Source organism: Uloborus diversus, chromosome 6, assembly GCF_026930045.1.
Source record: "Uloborus diversus isolate 005 chromosome 6, Udiv.v.3.1, whole genome shotgun sequence".
In the NCBI taxonomy this organism is placed as follows: Eukaryota; Metazoa; Arthropoda; class Arachnida; order Araneae; family Uloboridae; genus Uloborus; species Uloborus diversus.
This window is the reverse complement of record NC_072736.1, coordinates 11,440,836-11,463,604: the sequence shown is the minus strand read 5'-3', so window position 1 is coordinate 11,463,604 and position 22,769 is coordinate 11,440,836. Positions and strand designations below refer to the sequence as shown.

The 22,769-nt window shown below is 32.0% G+C and overlaps 1 protein-coding gene across 1 annotated transcript in view; it reads left to right on the top strand.

The window, feature by feature from the left end:
• The first annotated feature begins 3,427 nt into the window (after positions 1-3,427).
• Positions 3,428-22,769, top strand: part of LOC129224031 (uncharacterized) — a 60,596-nt gene continuing 41,254 nt past the window's right edge. The window contains exons 1-2 of the mRNA XM_054858428.1: positions 3,428-3,483; positions 19,577-19,753. Coding sequence (XP_054714403.1) covers positions 19,580-19,753 — 174 coding nt within the window. The 5' untranslated portion in view covers positions 3,428-3,483; positions 19,577-19,579. The remainder of the gene's footprint in view (positions 3,484-19,576; positions 19,754-22,769) is intronic.

Sequence of the window (22,769 nt, the reverse complement as noted above, 5' to 3'; positions counted from 1 at the left end):
TATAGACAGGTCCTTATGGCATGTGTGTACTGTCGAAGTCCGACTTCACACCACGGTATAGTTCATGGGCGCTCATATACAAAATTGTAAGGGGGGGAGGGCAGATATTTTCAACATAGTTTAGCAGGATATTTTCCCCACGGAAACCAATTTCAGTACAGATTAGAGTCATTAAAATTTGTCATTTTTAATAATTTATTCATTAATGGCTGGAGAAGAAATGTTTTTACATTTTTGCTAAGAAAAAAGTGCTAAAAGCAAGGAAGTTGTAATTTGTTAGGGGAGGGGGGGGGGGCTCGCGCCCCCACTTGCCCCCATATATGGGCGCCTTTGGTATAGTTGGAGAAGTGAAGCAGCGCAACCTAAATTGCCAGCCAAGCTGGTATAAGACAACAGCAATATATGAAACCAATCCTGAGTCAGTTAAATATGTTCTTTCACTGTTCACTCTGACCTCTGACTTCTTCAATGTTATTCCTATCAAAAATAAAAGTGATTTTATTCAAGCAACAGCTTAAAGAATCTGATTTGTGCTGCTTAGAAATAAGTTAAAGACTAATATAATAGGGAAAGTCAAATTAATTTTATCCCCGAGCGATGTGCGGACGATCCTACAGCAAACAAAGCATTAAAGTTTGGCAAAAACTACTTTTGAACTTCGAAAGACAAGTATCTCGGAGCGTTCTTTTTTTTTCCTCTTTTTTTAAACTTAAAGTTTGAACTACTTTTTTTTTGTAACTAGGCGGCTCTGCCCCCTGCTCGTTAACGCTCACCAACCCCCGAAGATTGCTTCGCAATCGTATTTGATTCCCAAAGATTTAAATCGTCAATTAGAAAAAGAAACAGATTAAAAACGCATTATGCCCTTGGGAACAAAAAGCACCCCTTCCGCAGGTTTCAAAATAACTTTTACCAACTTGCAGAGCCGTAAGGACTAAGGGTCTCCTGAGAATTGCAAAACTGCAATTTGTTAGTTTGAAAAGTCGCTTTCATATTCGTGGTCTCTAATAATATATTTTGCTCTTTAGCTCCGGACTTGAATCGAGTTGAGCCTAAGCTTTTCCATTTAAATCGAAACCCTTAAAGTTTGTAAGAAGGAAGAAATAAGCAAATCGAAAAGACGTAAGTATGGCAACGCCAAATAAAGCATCAATAATTTTAATGGAAATGAGATTATTCGAACTTGATTTTTAACGACTTGTAACTTTTTTTCCTTTGGAGATGGAAGATTAGCTTTTCGACCATAGGTCGTGTTAGATCTGGAGTAAAAAAAGCCGCTTTTTCTAGTGGTGTCAAAAAGAAAACTGTGGGACAATTCCTTCACTTTTTACTGATAGATTTAATGAAGAAAGTAGTGCCTAAATTTTAGCTAAGCCTAAAAAAGTTCGAGCTAAAAATGCAAATAACTCCCGCCGTATTTAAATTAGAGCTTTGAAACAAGTTTCGTAGAACGCGGTAAATTCTACCATTTTCAACGGTACATAATATTAATGTGAGCAAGTAATTTTTTACTCCTTTAATAGGCAACAATAGGCAATTTACGCGATATTTGAGCTTAGGAATTAAATTACAAAAAAATTAATTCGAATTTTAAAAACAAAACCCCAGGTGCGAACCACCGGGACTCGAAGTAATCTTGTACAAAATTTCAAGGCTGTTGGTGCTATGAGGTCTTCTGGACGCAAGCCCGCCACAGACTTCTTTCCAGAATATCTTTGAAACCTTATTTTTATTTACTATACAGGGATTAACTGTTTAAAGCTTAAATTTAACATAAATTGATGAAAAGAGGAAGACAAAGTTCTCGTACCCCCTTAACATATTTTACCATTCGAAAAATACCTATTTTCTGCACAAGAAGAAATTTGATTCAACTTTCTCAGCTGGAATAGAAGTTATAAAGCTTTTCTAATTTAGCAAAAATTCTAGGCAAAATTTAATTCAGATCTTGAGCATAATGTTGCTGAACTTGGAGACTAGGAATTAAAAAACCAGCTAGCAATCTTTCCTTTGGACCGTTTCTAAATTGAGTGAAGGGAGGGGATAAGTTCGGATTTTAATCTTTATTATAACTGGGATTTTCTTTTATAAATTTCTTCATGGGGAGGGGGGAGGGATTCGTTTTTCTCCAATTACTAATTACAATGCGTAGTTCAATTTAATTCTTTCTTTCGGGATAGGGCGGTGTTTGTTTTGCTCGAATTGCAACTCGCAACTCCAATTTACTATAGGGGGCGCTGCAGCCACTGTATAATGGCGGATGAAAAAGGTAAAACAAACAGATGCCGTAACTTAAAACTTGCTTTAAAGCTTAAGGAATGACAGTAATTTTTCATCGTGTTTGTGGGAAACTTTCTTTTCTATTCCTCTGAAATTTTCTATTCCTCTATCCCTCCACCACAAACTGTCTGAAGCCTGTAATTTTCCCCAAAGAAAACATGTGAAACGGAATGTTTTATCCTTTTCTTTAGTATTGTTAATCACCGCAAGGAAGCGTATTCGAGCTCTGAAGTTGCGAATGCATACTTAACTCCTTTTTTCCTCTCAGAGGGAGGAGGGTTTTTATTTTGTTCGACTTCAAATGCTTATTTAAATGAAATTCTTTGTCTTTTTGCTTATTTGAAATAAATGCTTTTTTTTTTCTTTTTCGGAGGAGTAAGGAGGTTTTCGTTTTGTTCTAACTGCAATGTTTTGTCCCAATTTTAAGCAACTTCTTCCTAGCAGAGGATATATCGCTTCTGAGTCAGAGCCACATAGTTGATGTGATTAAAAAAAAAAAAATCTACATTTATCGATTCAGATTATTGTTTATTCACAACTCCAGAACACGAATACGAGACCTTGCGGTGATTAACAATACTAAAGAAAAAGGTAAAGCATTTCATTCCATTTGTTTTCCGGGGTAAATTACAGTTTTCAGACAGTTAATGATGTAATGTAATTTCAGAGGAATAGAAGAGAAAGCTTTCCATAAACACGATGAAAAATTACTGTCATTCACTAAGCGTCAAAGTAAGTTGTAAGTTACCACATTTGTTTGTTTTACCTTTTTCATCCGCCATTAGACAGCGGCTGCAGCGCCCCCTACAGTTTATTGGAGTTGTGAATTAACTACGATTTCTAGCTAGCGAAGAATGAGGAGTCCCTTCTCACAGTGCAATCCACAAACTAAAGTTTGTTTTTGACTTCCTATTAATAAAAGTAGTAAAATCACTAAGATCTTATGTAATGTGAAAGTTATAAAATGCTGTAATTTTAAATACGCTGTCATAAAAAAAAAATATGTGGACATTGACATGTGATAACCTAAAATTACTTTCGACCCCACAGACACAAATACATGAAGAATGACGCGATTTTGCTTCGACAATATGAGCCAATCATTGTTCCGTACTTTTAAAAATAAACCAATCAAAATCCTTCCCGCAGCGACGCTATTAGCGTCTAGAGTTCGTTGATGTCGTGCAGTCTAGCCCCCAAATAGTGAGTAAATATTTACTTTTTATTGCGAATTTTCGAAAACAATATAATTTTTTAATTCAACAAAATGAGTTATGCTTGATAATTACAAGCTCATAGTGCTTGTGAAAAAGAAAAATCCTGTGTATTCGCTATAAAAGTTTAAAGTTTGCCGAATTGTTTACCAAAATGGTGTGCTTCAAATTATTTTCGAACTTGACTAAATTTTCGCTGACCCGTTGTCATGTCCATTAAAGCTCTCAACAACTGTTGGACATTTTAAATTTCATATCTACTGTTATTTTCTTAATAGATCTATTTTAAGTGCAAATAGTGTTCCACACATGATTACGACATTTGAACTGTCCGCCTATCCTTGGTGTGTGCTCGGATGTATATTTTTTGTTGAAAAATCTCTTTTTATCTCATTTCATGCCCTTAATAGTTATTGTGATTGGTTTCATGAATAATAAATTAGTTTAAGGAAAGTCGTTATAATTAATACTCTCAAATAATTTATCATAATGGCTTGGGTAGGATATTCACACGATCGTAGCGCGCGATTTTCAGATATGGCCGTTTAAACCGGTGAAAATAAAATGATCGGAGAAGCTTTACATTGAAAAAAAGTTTTTCACATTTGTAAAGAGTTTTATCAATCTAATATTTAGTGTTTATGGCATTGCGATTTGGTTGTTTATTCGTTTGATGAACAGTTAAAAATCCAATTTACCTGAGTTGAAGCGGTTTATAAATTTGGGTTCCAATCGGTTATGATCATATTTTAAGATCGCACAATTGAATTTGAATATACAGTCAGTCTTTTGCCTGCAGAAATTCTTGTCTTGTAATAGGTGATGTAAAATGCATGTTGTGTTTTTTGACAGTATGCCGAAATGATTTGAGGATATTAAAGCTCTGGAAACTAACCTTTAAATTTTTAGCAAGGTAGAAGGTAAAAAAGCAAGGACTGAGATAAATGTGGGATAAGTTCAGATAAATCAATAATAATAATAATAATAAACATGTATGATCTAATTCTAATTAAGGACAAAACTGCTTTTCTTTACATTCATAACATTTAATTGATATTCTAAAATTAAGGGGGATAATTGCTACAGTTTCATTTTTTAAGCTGTGTCTACATAATTCAGGGCTCATAGTACTCCTATATCTCCTATATTTCCTATATTTTCACAATTTGTCAGATATTCTCCTATATTTCCTATATTTTCTCACTAACTCCTATATTTTTTTGTCGGATGTTAAATGCTACCCAAAAATGCAAAAACCTTTGATCCATTTTTTTTCTTTTTTCTCCTTTGCACTTTGCACTCTTATATCTTTAATGTTGACATGTGTTTTACAGTTTCAGGGTTGGCCGAATTGGACCCAATTGGGTTGGACCCAATGGGTTTTTTTGAAAAAACCCATTTAAAAAAAACCCATTATTTAGCCCACTTTTGGGTTTTTTTTAAATTTTCTGAGAAGTTTTTAAAAAATTTATTAATTTAAATACTTTCACAATTTAAACTTCTTTTTTATTTTTTCTTCACCACAGACAATTAACATAAAAAATGAATTTTGAACTTTAATAGTATTTCTTAACTCTTAACGGCATTAAAAAAAATGCTTCAAAGATTTCAAATAAATGTATTAAACTTTTTTCTTAAACTGGTCAATAAATAACTCAAATTATCTTGACCAAGTCCTGTCACGTTTGATTTTTTCAATATTTGTGGATTGTACAGAGGAAACTAATCTAGTTAAAAGGCTTTCATGTGAATTATTTTCTGCTAACCAACACGTCACAAATCTCGAATAAACACAAGGTATATTTTTTAGAAATAAACAGATTTTTCAAACGGTTGACAGAAAACAGAACAGGTACAGTATTTTCATCATCTTACGAAAAATTTCAATATTTCTTACTCTGTACACAGAAATAGAAAAACAGGCAATATAAAATTCAAAGAAATGTCTTGATTAAGCTGGAATTCAATAAAAAGGGATTTTTAAACTACATGAGGTTCTACAGTAGTTGTGCATAACAAAATGAAATACAATAAAGTAAAATGCAAAAAAAAATGTAGTAATTAAAACGAACAATAGATTTTATCACTCGAGAAGTAACTTAGCCTTAACTGTTGGTAATAATGGTAAAATCTGAAACTTCACCATTCTTGGGTTTTTTGGTCTTTTATACTTTTATTCAGAAAATGCTGAATTTTAACTAGTTTTCCAGCTTTTTTTACCCGAAGACAATTTTTGCACTTTGTCCATATACTTACGCTACAATATGCTACAAGTACCCCCACATTTTCCTAAAAAAAGACAAAAAACCCACATTTCTTTTAAAAAACCCAACTTTAGTTGGGTTTTTTTTTGGGTTTTATTTAAAAAAACCCAAAAAACCCTGGGTCCATGGGCTTTTTTAAAAAAACCCGGGTTTTTGCCAACCCTGCACTGTTTGATTATTTTTATGAAACATACAAAATATAGATGGCTTTACTTGCAACTTTTTACTTGTTTTCAATTAATTATTTTTCTTTTAATGAGTTTACTTTGTAATTTTGATAGTACATAATAACTTTAAGCGTATTGCTGTAAAGATTTTCAAAGCTTTTAATTTTGTCACATATAATCTTACATGTAGTTCAAATGACCGATGGTAGCTCAAACGATTGTGTTTGAAAATGCCCTGTGCAGATTTTGGTACCAATTCAACTTTGAGTACTTCAAATGTTTCGAAGCTTGTAGCCCGCTGAAAAAATGTAACTATCTCGACGAAATAAGTCATTTTATAGGATTTTGTTTGCTTTTTTCAAATATGTATCCATGGAAAAACATTCCTATAATTTTCCATTTTGTGTGTAGATTTCTATCTATTCGGTTATGGTTACAAATTGCAGAGGGTAATGGATAGTTCTATGATCCGCTTGAGCTCTTCTAACATCCCTTTCGTTTGGCGGATTAGGTCGAATTCAAACTTAATACATATGTATACATATATATACACACACATCAACTGTAAGTAATGAATAATGTCATTACAGTGAGCGACGGGTAAATGAATCAGCCACTTTAATGAATCAATTCCTAAGAAAAGAAACTAAATCCAGTTTTAACATTAAAAAATTGCAGAATATTTGAATCAAACATGCTGCTTAAATGAATCAAGAGTATGAGACTGACCATTTCTCTCTCTCCGACAAACGTGATGCATTAGAGCAGTCTTTTTTCAGGGTGGCGACAGATCAGGGAGATCAGGGAAAAGTCAGGGAACTTTATTAATCAGGGAAAAGTCAGGGAAATATCAGGGAATTTTGAAAAAATAACAAAAAATCAGGGAAAATTGATTTTTTGAAGAAAGAAATTTTTTTTGCTTTACAAAATTAAGTACTCTTAATTCCCTTCGCATTTTCCGCCAATTATCTGTTCAAAAAAAAAAAAAAAAGAAAAGAAAAAGGGTAAAATTAATGAGGTGCGGTTATACACTGCCGCATATTTGTGCATCTTTTTTCCTCAACGTCAAAGTATTGAATCTTACTTATTAACCACAGGCTGAACTTCCTAAGATTGCTTTTGTGTCTGTTAGGTTGTTTATTTTACCTAGCTTGAAATTTCCTTTTACGCTTTCAATCCTACGTAAAATAAACAACCATACAGGCAAAGAGGAAGCCTTCAATTATGCCTTAGCTCCTTTGCCTTTATTCCATTGTCTCAAAGTAATTAGCGTACTCAGGGTTCGTACGCCCTTGAAAAACCTTGAAAAGTGCTTGAAAAAAAAAGTTCATTTTCAAGTGCTTGAAAACCTTGAAAAAGTTTTAAAACCTTGAAAAAGTTTCTTAGTGCTTAAATTCTCCCAAAAATCAACGAATTGTGCTTAGAAGTTTTAAAAAAGTATTTCACCAATGCAATTTTCTGAACATGTGTTCAGTATGCAACATCGCGAAAAATTGCTTCCGTGTTTGGGATTTCAATCCTTCTGCATCTTGTAAATATTTTGATGTTTTTTACAACCGAAAGATATTTTGACATATGGTACCTTAGATTAGTTTATTTTTTGTTTAATTTCATTAATTAACAAAGAAATTAATTTGGAAACCATGACAACATTGACCTTACTCGGGTTTCGCGGAAAATTGCTCTTGTGTTTGAAATTTCAATCTTTTTGCATCCTGCAAATATTTAAATATTTTGGCTAATCAAATGTTAGTTTCGCATATGCTACCTTAGATTAGTATATTTTTTGTTTAATTTTAATCAAAAAACAAATAAATTTATTTCATGGGAAACATGCCACGTCGAACGAACTCAGACTTTGCGAAAAATTGCTTCTCGTGTTTGAAATTTCAATCTTTTTGCATCTTGCAAATATTTAAATATATTCACTAATCGGATGTTATTTTCATATTTGCTACCGTAAATTAGCATATTTTATGTTTAATTTCTGTAAAATATAAGTTTATTTTATGGGAAACATGACAACATTAAACTTAATTCACGAAAATTTGCTTCCCTTGTTTGAGATTTCAATCCTTTTGCATTTTGTAAATATTTTTATATTTTTGGCAATTAGTAGTTATTTTGACACTGCTACATCAGATTAGCTTATTTTATTTTTTATTTTAATAACTAAAGAGTTAAAGAATTATTACCTTGGTCTTGTTTAATTATTTGCTAATTTATTTTTGCAATTTTGAATGATTATCTTTACCTAATTTTTGGTCATAGCAGATTTTTTTAAAAAAATTTTAAATTTCAGCAGTTGAGCACCTAACAAATTAACTTAAAGTTTGTATTTTAAATATAAAGTTGATTTATATAATTTTATTTATAAGTACATCATTTTTTTATGTCTGCTAAAATAAATAAGGTGTATAAGGGGTGGTTGTGTTATGATTATTCACTTGAAATCCAGTAGTGTTCGTTTTTATGCTTTTACCTCCCTATATCTCCAATTTTCCCCTTTTCCTCAAATGTTTAAAATTACTACTTTATTAAGGTTGTGGGTACTTGGAGCTTACCGAAAGAGGCTTTAATCAGCAAAGGGGTAGATAGCTTAAGGAGGGTCATTCATCTTCATTTGGATCTAATAAATTGACCAGTACAAGCCTATCTAGGCCCAGTGCCTGTTGCTGGTTATCAACAGGCACTGGGCATGGTATTTCTATGCAAAATATTTTGACTTAATAAACTATTTTATGAATTGTATGCATAGCAAAAGTTGTTGTTGTACATATGTATATTCAAGTAATAGGAGTCTTAGTTTTAAAAATTATTCCCCCCCCCTCCATGGGCGGATTTATGGGGGGTCAGAGGGGGGCAATGCCCCCCCCCCCCAGTTTTGGGTGGACTTTATGTAGCAACAACACATCTTCCAAAAATTAAAAAAAAAAAAATCATTATTTTTTCGTTTTTGAAAAGTTTAGAAGAGCATGGGTGGATTTATAGGGGGGGGACAAAGGGGAAAATGCCCCCCTCAATTTTGCGAGGAGTTTATATAGTAACAACTTATCTTCCAAAATCTTATAACAAAAAAAAATCATGATTTTTTCTTTTTTGAATAGGAAATTAAAGTTTATTGTTTCTTTCAAACTTAAAATAGCCGTTTCTTACAAAGTTTGAACAATACTGTACAACTGTATAATCTACTACTCAATTTCAGAGACTGGAAAGTGCAAATTATTGATAGGTTCTAAAATCCCTGAAAAGAATTGGCGCAGTATCGCCTCAAGTAGTATAGCGTAAGGGCTCTTGAGCCAGAACCCCAATCTAACCAACCAAACCTTGAAAATTATTAGACAAGTCTTTGAAACTCCTAAGCAAAGAGTGCTTCAATTTTATTTCTCATCAAGTGTATAAATTAAGAATTGTTCAAATGGGTAGTATGTTACTCTCTTGATACCTATTCTCTTAATCTGTGCACCATTTCTTTAAAGTATTAACTTGCATCACAAAGCACTTTTAAAGCGTAATACTTAAAAAAAAATTTTTTTTTGCCTATTATTTCCAATTAACCGTTATAAGACTTCAAAATGCAGAATTTTATATCCATTTTAGATAATTTCCTCGGGCCCCCCTAAAACTGGAGATATTCTATATCTCACTTAAAAGGGAGCACTGCATCACTCTCTTAATACCAGCCCCCTCTCTTTTAAGGTCAATTTAAAAAGGACAGCATGATTACACACAGTAATGAAAACGACACATAAAAAAGTAAAGAATGGCCTTACGCATTACAGAAAACAGGCAAAAACATCGGAGGGGGAGAGCAATTAAAAATCTTGTTCAAAAAAAAAGAAATCCTGCCCCCCCCCAGAAACTCAGTCCTAAATCCGCCTATGCCCCCCTCGCCCCATTTTGCTCTTTGAAACTTTCAGGTAATTTTTTATGAACTCACAAATCACCTGAATATTATTGCCTTTCTAAATTTACATTCTAATTTCAACAATAACCCATTTTTTCCCAAAATAAAACTACTTTTGTTATAATATATGTCAACTTCTTGTGAATCTTTTCAATTTCAAAATATGGCTCTATAAATCTGAACTTGCACATTTATTGTCTATTGCAAGTTAATCAATGAAAGCTGAATGGGTTCAAGTTTGCATTCACAGTATTTATCACTGCTTAAGCTGCTTTTGTATATTTTGAGGTGTAGAGACTGGACTGTGGACTTTCATAAACTTTTCTTACTTCCTAATTTTTAAATTTACTTGAGGACAGTTGAAATGCCTTATTGTCTGAACAGCTAATAAATACATACGAATAATTGATTTGCATACTTATAAATGATTTGCAAACCTTATATTTTTAGAACTTAATAGTGAAAACTGAAATAACTTTCTGGGTAGTGTTTTTGTCCTAACCGCCCTTATATTGTAATAAACCACTGTATAGATATTGGAAATAAATGTTGAAACCCGGGGGGGGGGGGGGGGGGTGACTTCAAAAACTCCTCTCTGGCAATGCCATTGAACTTGGGTATTTTAGTTTCTTCCCTTAAAAGTTAAAAGCACTTATGAAAGGTTTTTTTTTTTAAGTATTAATTTGCTGATTCTAGAACATATACAAACCTCTGACTGCTGCAACCTTTGAAAAACCTCAAAATTAAACCTTTTGGTATCTGCTTCTCTTTATGACCAAACTTTTCAAACATTTTCAGAAAAACTTTCAACGCAGTAGATCTTTCATCAAAGCGTCTCGTTGTAGAAAAAGCAATTTTGCTTTCCTATACTTTTTTGTATTATTGCCTTATTTCTATGTGTTTGTAGTAAATGAAATCTGCATACAATATTTTTAGTACAAATTTATGATATTGCCTTGAAAACAAAATTTTTTACCTTGAAAAGTACTTGAAAAGTGCTTGAATTTTTTTCTGCCTAAAGGGTATGAACCCTGGTACTATAATCACGATTTCAAGAAGAAATCTTTGGTTTTTGAATTAATTCAATAAAAGCTCAAAAGTTATTACTTCTTCGCGTTTTTAATTGAATTGCTAAAATTGAACTTTCAATTAAAAAAACTTTGTTTTTTGCCGTTATGCTATTTGTTGTCACCGCAGATTATAAAAGTTTTCTTTTCTTCAGACTTTAGTGATTCTTTGATTTTATAACCAAGCTGTATTCTTCTTTTATATATTTTGAAATTAACTAATTGCTTTTTTTTCCCTTGCATTTCAGAGTTGTTTGTTACAAAAGCAATCTAAGATTTTTTCTCGTTACATACTGAAATCATTTGAAATAGAGTTAACTTGTGTACTTAAGAAAATATCTTTATTTTTTTATTGTTAAAATGCTGTATTCATTCATTAAAACCTATGTTCTTGATTAGAGAAAAGCTCCCTATGAATGGTTGTCAAAGGGTTTCATCTGTTTTGCATAAATATGTCAATTAGTTATATAAGAATAACTACATTACATCTATTCTTTTACTATTACTTGTTATTCTTACAACAATTATTATACTGTTTGAAAACTTAGAACTAAAAAGTAATTGAAATTATTTTGAACTATCATAAATACACATGTTTTTAAAAGTAATTTTAATAGTTTCCTTAATTCTTTTGCTAAGTGGTTTCTGGAAGTAAAGTTTTTTTTTATTTTAATTTTCTATAATCTTTCCATTGTATAAAAATTTAATATACTGTTTTGTAGGTCATTCCCCCCCCCCTCCCAAATTGTCATGGTTTTTTTTTTTGAACCATTTTATTAAAAAAGTAGCATTTTTTTAAAATATATCTTTAGTTTAACAACTTTACATAACTTAAAACGTTTAAAATACTGCATTTTATACAAACCTACAATGGATTTCAAGTAAAGCAAAGAAAGAAAACCATTATCATTGGTAACGTAAATCAGGGAAATTTGGTGAACTTAATCAGGGAAAAGTCAGGGAACTTTTTTTCACAGTTCCTGTCGCCACCCTGTTTTTTCTTTGATTTCGTTTAGTAAAACAGGTTTTGTTTTCTGTAAATAGTGAAACAAAGGGGAGGCAGAGTATTGCACACTTTTTGTAACGATTGTCTCGAGACATGGAGTCGACGGGACTTTTCATCGTTAGTGTTAGCATTGAAACGATGAGGTACCAATACCAAGGACTACGGGTAGATTGATGACATTGAAAAACGAATATATAAATTAATTATTACTTAGTTTTATCAATCAAAAAGAGATGCATTTTTCGAAGCACATAAGTTAAAATCTAAATTTTGTAATTGCTTTTTCATACTGTTTTGTGATTAAATTCTTAAAATAATCAAAGAATGGATATTTTGGGTGCGAGGTATACTTCTAATAATATCTGGTAAGTTCTGAAATTGTATGTAGAATTCCATGTTAAAAAAAAAAAAAGAAAAAAAAAACACGCATGCACAATTTTGCTTAATTGAATTAAAATTATTTTAAACAAAATGATTAATTTTTGCAACGGTGGGTACAAAAATTCATTTGCTCTCACATCTGTGACTCATGCAAAATAGAATTGTATTGATATTGGTGTATAGTTTTTTTATACAGTGCTCCAAACATATTAGATGATATACTTTTTCGAAATTCCTATATATTTTTCTACAAAACTCCTATATTTTACCTTTTAAACTCCTATATTTTTCCTTTTAAATTCCTATATTTTTCCTTTTAAATTCCTACATATTTTGCTGTCAAACTCCTATATTTTTCCTTTTAAACTCCTATATTTTTTTTCCCACTTGCTATGAGCCCTGATAATTCTTCAGTGTGTTGATTTATATGTTCTACTTTGAAAATTTTTTGTTAAAATATGTTTATATTTTTTTTCATGTAAAGTTCTATGGTCAATCTTTTTATCTACTTAAATATTAAATTTGAGACACACCCCTTTTTTATTTGAAAAAATTCTATATTTTACCATTTTTATACTGGATTACAGCGTTCGTACGGGTCATGGAAATCCTGGAAAGTCATGGAGAAAAAATAAGCAAATTTCAGACCTGGAAAAGTCATGGAAAATTGAAATTCCCCTTCTAAGTCATGGAAATTTATTTGAAATCATGGAAAAATGTCCTGGCCAAACAGAAAGTAACGGTAGCTGAAAGAGCATTAGAAATCTTGAGTGATTTAACAGTATTGCACATAAAAGCTATTAAGTGGAAAATTGAACTATCCCAAAAACAAGTCTGAATTTTGAAATTTCATTGCATCCACTTCTGTAGCAGCTGCTTCCCTTTTTACTTCCTTTTACAAAAAAGGAAGTATTGTATTCGCGAAAAAATTTTCACTCAAAAATCGCCCTTAATTTCCATTTTGCTCACCCCCAAATGAATGTTGAGTTTTTTTTTCGATTCGACCACATGCGGAAAAGTGCCTAAGAATGTATAGACACGCGAAATATCCATTTTGACCATCACCGAGGTAATTACAACGACTTTTCTCGTGACGTCTGTATGTATGTGCGTATGTGAGTATGTATCTCGCATAACTCAAAAATGGTATGTCCTAGAAAGTTGAAATTTGGTACATAGACTCGTAGTGGGGTCTAGTTGTGCACCTCCTATTTTGGTTGCATTCGGGTGTTTCTAAAGGGGTCTTTTGCACCTTTTTGGGGGGAAATCATTGTTAATTTCGATGCAAACTCAAGTGGTGTTATAATTTGGCGGTCACTTGGCGATATATCGCCAGTCTTTTGGTTGCCAAGTTTTGTCGCCAACTTGGCGAAAAATTTGGCGATTTTTTTTTTTTTAAATCTGCTTTCAATGTGGCCATTGCTAGTGATATTTAAAGAGTTAGAGAGAGAATCCCATTAAAATTGCAATAATAGGGAAATAGCATTAAATTGGTGTAAAAGGAAGTCATGTGATGCACACATCAGCTCGTTTTATAATGCGATTTTACGACTTGGACATTGCTCATTTTGAATTTACCATTATTTTCAGCACTTCTTATATTTTATACTCTGTAGTATCAATATTGCACGTTCTTCATTTCGCCCACTCAAAAAATGTGATTCAATTGCATCTAAGTTTTCCATCACTTGTAAAAACTATTATTAAACTTATCATAGTTTTATCTTAAATTGTTGAAAGCTTAAGAAAATGAAGATCTTCAGGCATTGAGATACAGAAATAGAGGAATTCTAGTACTCTAAAACATTAGTACCCAACATGCGGCCCCCCCAAAAACTAATCCCTGCTACTCACTGCTATGTTCAATGTCAGGAATCAAACATTATGTTCTGGAGTTTCGGCCCCTATTAATTTATATGCATTTAAAAATGCAAATAAGTTAACAAGTAGTTATGTATCAGAAGATTTATTCTCTATTAAATGTTTTTTTAAACAAATGTCTGGTTTAGACACATGAATTTACTAAAGAATGTGACTTTACTTAAAGATCCAAAATAGTGTCAGGTTATGTGCATGATTAAATGCACAGTTGACATTAAAAGACAACTTTTGAACAAATTTATTGAAATTCCGTAATGACTCATTCAACATTTGTCCCATTCATTATCATTCTGCCTGTTTAAATTATGAGACATTTAAGCATCATAATATTCCATTCGCTATTTTTACTTTGCTTTGAGATTTGTAATTTATGTGATGAAGACAAATAAGAATAGTTTTTTAGGTGTACAATGATAATTTGTTGATCACAAGTAAGTGCTTCGATGAGGTAGTGGCACTCGCATAGGAGTTTTGCTAATGCTTTTTTTTCGAAAATTGGCAAATTTGATATTAAGTAGTACTATTCCCTTTATGTAACAAGGTCATGAAAATTTTTATGAAGTCATGAAAAAGTCATGGAATTTTTTCATCTAAATCGATTATGAACCCTGGGATTAAGTAATTGCTTCAAAAGCCGTTAAATTTTAAAATTACTATGAAAAATAGCAAAATTAATTTTACAGGCACCTCAACTGGAATAGTAAGTTTAGTCATGTAACTTTTAAACTGTACAATTGGTAGCAGGAAATGTTTATGAACCAAAATGTAATAGGCTGCAACCCAGGATTCGATTGGAATGGTTTGTCTACTCAAACTATTAATTAATTAGAAAAAATAAATTAAAACAAAATAGAAAACAGTAAAAAAAAATTTAAGTTAATGGTAAATAGTGTTTGACTCTATTTAGTTAAATGTTAAAAATATTTGATTAAATTACTGCTTTTATTTTAATGGTTCTAATTAAATTATACATTAAATCCCAGATAAGAACAATGATTAGGTTTTAGTTACATTTGCTTAAAGCAGGGTTCTCATTGAAGGAAAAAGTATGAGTGAGAAAATCTCTCCCTCTGTTGAAATTAGAGTTAGATTTTTAAAAATTGAGAGAGATTTAAAAAAAAAAAATCTCTTTGCTCAATAACAGGATGTGACCAAATCGCGAGAAAGTCCTGCATTGAAAAATTCTTCAAGTGAGATTTCTTTTAAAAGTGCACGCTTCTTGCGGTCTCACACTCAATCGGGAACCCTGGCAAACAGGTTTAGAGAAGCTTTAATATTTATTTTTTTGATACAGGGCCTTTATCAACAGAAAAGTAAGGTAAAGCTTTGTGATGGTAACATAGTCTGTTGCTTAAATATTTTACACTAAAAGGGTAAAATAAAAAAATGTTTGGAAACAAAACTAGAATTGACTACAAAACTGCAGTTGGAAATTGCTCTTCAAGGTAAAAAATAATTTCATTATTGAACACTATTGGGGTTATTTTTAAACATAATTTTTGAAGTTGGCGCAAGGTAAAATGAAATGTAACCATTATTTTCTTAAAATATATAATAATATAAGTTTGAATGGGCCTAGGTTATTCAAGAGTATTCTCAATAATTACCTTGATGACAACTATTTATGAAATGATATAAATGTTTAGTTCCTAATTTTAGGCGGGATATGTGAAAAATATGAACAAAATCTGGTTACACATTATTTTACCTATCATTTTTGCACTGACTTAAAAAATTTGTCCAAAAGTAATACTGATAATGTTCAAAGAATAGTTCTTGAAAACTTTTTGAAGCCATTTCCAGCTGCAGTTTTAAAGTTAGTTCTATTTTTTTTTCAAAATATTTTTTTATTTTCTTTGCTTTAGATCACTGGATCTGAGATTCAAGCCATTGAATAGTCATAGCAACGCTTGTGAGTATGTGATGTCCACAAACTTAAAGCCTTATGTAAAACAGGATTACTGGGACACTGTAAAGATCTGGTTAACATCTGAACAGGTGGTGATTTCTCAGATCTTAAATGCTTTAGAATTGACTGATAAATTAGATCTTTTTCTTTGTCCACTTTAAAAAAGAGAAGGCGTTCTTAGATTTCCTCTTAATATTGGATTAAATTTTAACATTCAGAATTATTCTATCCCTGCTGTAACTTTCTACCAACCAAATATTTCCCTATAAACTAAGACATTCAAAATTAAGATCTTAAGACCCATGTCTACTCTCAATCATTGAACGGTTAGCAGTGTTAATGTTGACCATTAAATCAGGGTGTCAGAGTAAAGCTGATTTTGGGGTAAAGGAGTCCGAATCAGGAGTCAAAGGTTTAAAATTCCAAAGGTTTGAGGTGGTTATTTTCTCCCTAAGTCTGCAACTCTTTTAGTAGGGGAGAAGAGGGCTAGTGTGGACAAGGGGTTAGTGTGGAACATCTGGAATAATTCTGTTATTTGTTTTTCAAAACTTCTCTGTTGTTTTATGCATAATGACAGCACCAACATGCACTTCCATGTGTAGTTTTATGACTACACACATTTTACTTCAGTAGCAAATTATAAAAGATGGTTTTCATAGTGGAGAAGTCAATTTTGGATTTTCTTTTAATTGTTAGATTATCCTTTTGTAATTTATTATTTCAAGTAAAAGGAGATAATACAATCATAAATAAATGTATTAAATATGTATTTTGATATTCAGTTCTGCTGTGCATAGTTTTAATTAATAAAAAGGCCTTAAGGAAAAAATTGCCCCATGGGGTTAGATTGGACACACGATGATGGTGCTACTGTGGACACATGGTAATGAGGCTTCTGTGGACTCATGCCCACGCTAATCCCTTGCAGCTTTGAGTGAGAAAAAAATAAGGAGTTAAATGTAATATGTTTATGTTATTTGCCTAATTAAATTAATTTTGACAAGTATGCATTCAATTACAATTGATTTTATGTCCCATTTTTTTTGTATTTTAGGTTTCATTTACAAAAGAATATAGATTCTTGTTGTGATGAGTTCTTATACAAATGATTTTATTTTTTCATTATATTAAATTTGGGGATTTTATTCTTTACTAATTCCTTGATGAAATGATTTATTGAAAAGATTAAAATGATGACATTTAGAAAGGATTCTGCATGTTTGTGTACCTTTTTAAGCCTTTTTTTTACTAAATGAGTTTGCTTATTAAAAGGTGATAAATCAATTTACTAAGAAATTTTGTCATTTTCACATTTTTCATTATTATTTGTTTGTAATTAAAATTACCAATGACATAAGCCTTAATGACTTTATGTTGGCCAAGTTTATGAAAAAAAGAAAGCATTTTGCACTATGTTGGACTAGTGGAGGCCGTATACAAGCACATTATGCATTTTTTCTGGGAAAAAAGTGAACAAAATTGTTCTTTAAAGCATAGAAAATTATTCCTTTTCCACGATGGAAACTTTTGTTTCCCAAATATCGTGAAATGAAATTGTAGGGAAACTACCAGCGCAAGATGTTGCTAGTAGTACACTAAAAATTTCCGAAACGTTCCTGATTATTTCCATGGAACATAGCGGGATTTCACTGGTTTTCGCCTATTTCTCCGTAAAATCAATTATCTTTGGAAAATATTTTCCTGAATTGCTTCAAGTTGCACGAATGTAAATTACTTAAAGGTGTGAAAAATATTTTTAGCTACCAGTTTAAAGATTAACTGAGTGCATTTTACTAAGTGTATCGTCTTTAGCTCCATTACAGGTTGTCCAGGTTTACTAAGTTCTCGATGAGAGATTTTCATATTATTTGGAAAGATTAATGGATAATTTCATGAAAGTTACTGATTTTTGACGGAAAACGTTTCTGGGTTTTGCAAATTATGTTATTGGTAGAAATTGGGCCCATGAGCTGCCCATTAATTTCCAGGAACGTTTTTAAATTGTTTTTAAGGTGCATGTTCTACTCTGTATCTCAAATATAACATTTAATGTCAATATCTTTAATACTAGGGTAAAGTAGAAAAAAAATCTCTTCTGCATTAAAATAGCCTTTTTTCATTTAAATGAGAGTAACTTTCATACATTTTCAGACCCCAAAGAGTTCTCTTTTTTCCTACTTTTTAGAGCTCTCTCCTTTTTTTCCTTTTTTTTCCTACTTTTTTTTTCATTAGCATAGCACTACTCATTGGGCATTGATTTTTATTTTTACATTGCCACCAGGGTTGTCCAGTTTTGTCCGCCCCGGAAAAAACCTCCGGAAGAAACCTGGAAAAAACTGTCCCGCACAAAATGTCATTTTGTCTACTTCATCAGTAAACTGAAAGTTTTGAGTTAAAAATTTAAAGTTTGAAAATAATAAATAATTATACAGACTTTTTTCTATTCAAGTAATATTTTAATATAAAAATAGCATACATAAATCTGTATATAAACAGTGGATTGTAAAATATTTTAAAGTGAAAATAAAAAAATAAGATCAGTTGAAGTTTATGTAAATGTGTTAATCAAATGAGTATTAAAATAAATTATAATGCATGTAATAGCATTTATAAAAGAAGCACATCAGCTGTAAATTTTAAGATATTTTTCTGTCATATGGAGGTTTATTATCCATAATAAGTGCATTTATAAAATTAGAAAGTAGAAATAAAAAGTTTTTAAAGGTTGGAGTTTCAAAACATTAAAAATCATATTTAAAAAAAAAGAAGTAAAACTACTTGATATTAATGAAAGAAATGTTGGTATGAAGTGAAATCTGTTCTTGCAATACAAATACAAATGTGATGATCAGCAATAGGCTCTGACTAGGCTGTTCCTAGTCAATTTATTAGTCCCCAATGAAGATTAATGGCCCTTTTAAAGCTAGCTACCCTCTTGCCTATTATAGCCTCTTCCGGTACACTGTTCTAAGTACAGTAAAACCTGCAAAGTCGACCACCCTTGTAAGTTGACCACCTGTCTAAGTTTACTGCTTTTTTCATGCACAGAGATCATCATCATGCACTTATCATATAAATTAACCTTTGTAAGTTGACCACTAAAGTAGTGCACCGCAAGTGATCAACTTACGCAGGTTTCACTCTACCCACAACACAATAAAAGTAGTAAATTTTCCATTGCAATCTGAATTGTTGAAGGAAGTCAAGGGGGGGGGGGTGTCATAAAAGTCCAGTTAGTAATTAATCTCAAAACTCATCTTTGTGAGCTTGCTTACTCCCTCACATTTAAGAAATTTCATAAAATTTCTCCTGTTGTTATATAAAGAAGTAAAATAGGAATTAGAAAATTTTCTGTTCAGAATCCTATCATGCTCCTTAATTTCATTGATGTTTTTGTATTTCATGCTGTCTTTTGTTAAGTTTTATCTCAGGGCACATTTTAGTTTGTGAAAAATTTTGTACATTATATATTATTAATGATGTTCATGTACGATTTTTAGAGCATGGCATCCAGATCACGAAGTGATGCAGCGTTCAAGAAAGGAGACAGAGTAGAGGCTCGATGGTCTGGAAGCAATAAGTTTTATGAAGCCAAAATTTTGGAATCCACATCGAGATCATACAAAGTTCAGTTTGATGATGGTTCAATATCATCTGTGAAGATGGCTGATGTCAAAGTATGCACAGTTTTTCTCTTTCTCCTATTTGAAGTATTTCATATTTGTTTTTTCATGTAGTTTAAAAGTTTCGAGATGAAAGATACTTTTATTAAAGCAAAACATGTAATAATCAAATCGATTTCAATTCCGAGTCACAACTGACTACAACTGTATTTATGTCAAGGACTGCATACTAAGTGCCTTGCCTCCATTATTTTTTATACCGATAGATGGCAGCACCATCACCGGATCAAACAGTTAATGAGAATTTAGAACTAGACCAGGACTAATATAGCTACCTGGTGCTAGCACCCCCAGAGGTATCGTTTCACTTGGAGGACATTGAGACCACGAGCATATTTAACGTCGCCCAGTCCCCTTTAATGACGACGGTGGATCTTCGACCATCGAGATTTAAACTCAGAACCCTTCGGCCCCGAATCCGACACTCTACCGATCGGGTTACCACGGCCCTAATAATCAAATATAAAAGATTAAAACGGTTCGTGCAGGTCAAAGAGAACCCGAAAATCTGTATTAGTCGGAAAACTTGATTTTGATCAAAAATGTCACAGAAAAGTTGGGGAACATCATTAATTGTGTTGAAAACCTGGCAAATCTTGAAAACTGGTCTGTAAATCATTATATTTTGCGTCATAAACTGCTGCAGTAAGTAATTTGTTTTTTACCTTCTGTGTCAAAACCAAAGTGATTCTAATTGTTCCTTCGTGGTGTGAGTACTTTCCCAAAGACTTATCGGATCTGTGAAAAGAAGCATTAAGGAATGAATATTATAGTTTCAATATTATAAAATGTTTAATAAGTTATTACATATTTATCAAAAGAAATCATAATTTTAAATTCATTCAAAAAGAGGCAATTTCAAAAAACAAGTGAGGAATGTCGTGGAATTTTTTCTGGAAAACCTCGCCTGGAAGTCTGGGAATTTTATTTCTGAACGTGAGTAGGAATCCTGATAAAACAAATAAAAATGTACACAGGGGATAATCCTAATGTTTGATGATGTTAGTGCCATTTTGAAAAAGTGCAAAATTTCTGTGAACAAATACCTGATTTTGGATCATTCTTCTGTCAAAAGAATATTTTAAATAAAAGACAGCTTTTGAGTATTGTTGGAGAGGGCACTGTAAAGTTATCTAAAGTTCATTCTAACTATAATTAGCTCAAATATTTGTCTGCAATATAGAGTCTATAACAGCTAAAATGTATAATGCCCCTTTTTTGGCATTAATAAATAACGTGCAATGTAATATTTTAAAGTGAAGATATTTCCTTGTAGTACATTTTGCTTTTATATCAGTTTTTATAAAAGAACAAATACAGGGGTGCCTAGGGAGTAAAGGTCAAGATTTACGGTCGCCACTCGCCACGTGGCGACTCAGTTTTCAAAATTGGCAAACCCAAAAAATTTCTAGTCACCAACTTTTTTGGGGGGTTATTTTTAATTTAGATCCCAAGAAAAGAATTTCAATGCATCAGTACTATAAGGATTCACCGATAGAGACCGTACTCCGACTGAATGTTGTTTATTTTACAAAGCTTGCATGTTCTTTCTCACTGCCTGCCTGTATGTTGGTTATTTTACGATGCTTGAATGCTCCTCTTACGCGATTTAGGCCATGTAAAAAAAGCAAGAATACAGTGAATTAGGAAGCCATTTGCTCAAGATTAGAGCGTTTGCTCCTTTGTCTTGACTCTTTGTTTTTCAAGTAATTAGCGTACTGTAATCTTGATTTCAGGAAGAAATCATTGTATTTTAGATTATATTTCAGATTAATTTTGATTATTTCTTCAAAGTAATTACCTTTTCACGTTTAGTTGCTCAAATGGTATATTAAATTTATTTTTTTTTACACCGCCTCCGATTATGCGAAACTTTTTTTTCTTCAGGTCCATTTTAGAACCTGCAGATTATAGGCCGCCCGCGGATAATGCACAGGAAAATACGGTTATTAAATGGGGTTCGCACGCTCCGGAGAGCCTGGAATTGTCATGGAAAACGACATAGTTAAAACTGTCAGAGAAATTTCAAATTTTGCAACCCAAAATTTTTTTTTGCAATTTTTTCCCCAGGGAATTTTGTACCTTGAGTTCTAATCTTCGTTTTTATCGATGTTTCCTGAAAAAAAAATATATATAAAAGTTTTGAGGCAAAATGACGCTGGCAATAAAATGAAAAAGGACCGAGGAAGCCATTTTTGCCCTTCAATATTTCCAAAGAAAAAAATTCCTAGGGTGAACAGGAATTATGCACAAATTTAACGGGAGAAAAACATTTTCCTGCATCTAAAGCACAAGCCTGCGGATGGTAGGGTCAATTGGGAAAATCGATTTTTAATAGAAAAGTCTTTTCAGCTACGAATGAAACGTAGTCGCCATTTTTGGTCATTTAAAAGATGGAAGTAGACACGATGCTTAAATAAGATAAATAAATACCTTTGTGCTGAATAGTAAAGTCAGACCAAACAACGTAAGTAGAAGCACAAATTTATAAATTACAGCAGACACGTGTTTCGGCGTTACAGGGAACGCCTTTTTCAATGCAAAAATAATGAGCTTATGGATGAAAAGACATAAAGGCGTTCCCTGTAACGCCGAAACACGTGTCTGCTGTAATTTATAAATTTGTGCTTCTACTTACGTTGTTTGGTCTGACTTTACGATGCTTAAATGTCTATGTTTCCAAAAAACAAAGCAGAATTGGATGTTTTCTTTAACTGCAAACTAATGAAAACAATGCAAAATGTGCTGCAACTTGTTTTTTTTCCTTAAAATTTATTTTAAATATGTAATTTTCTTGAGAAATGAAAAATTTTGTTCTTAAAACTTAATCTTAACCTCATTGCCTTGGACGCAAATGTGCTAAAAACTTTTCAACTGAATTGTAGTTTCACAAAGATTTATTATTTTAAAATTGTTTTCACGCCACAAATTCAAAAAATTATTTCTTAATTTTTGTCGTAGCCGCCATATTTGGTCATTCCCAAGATGGCATTACACAAGACTTTTTAAG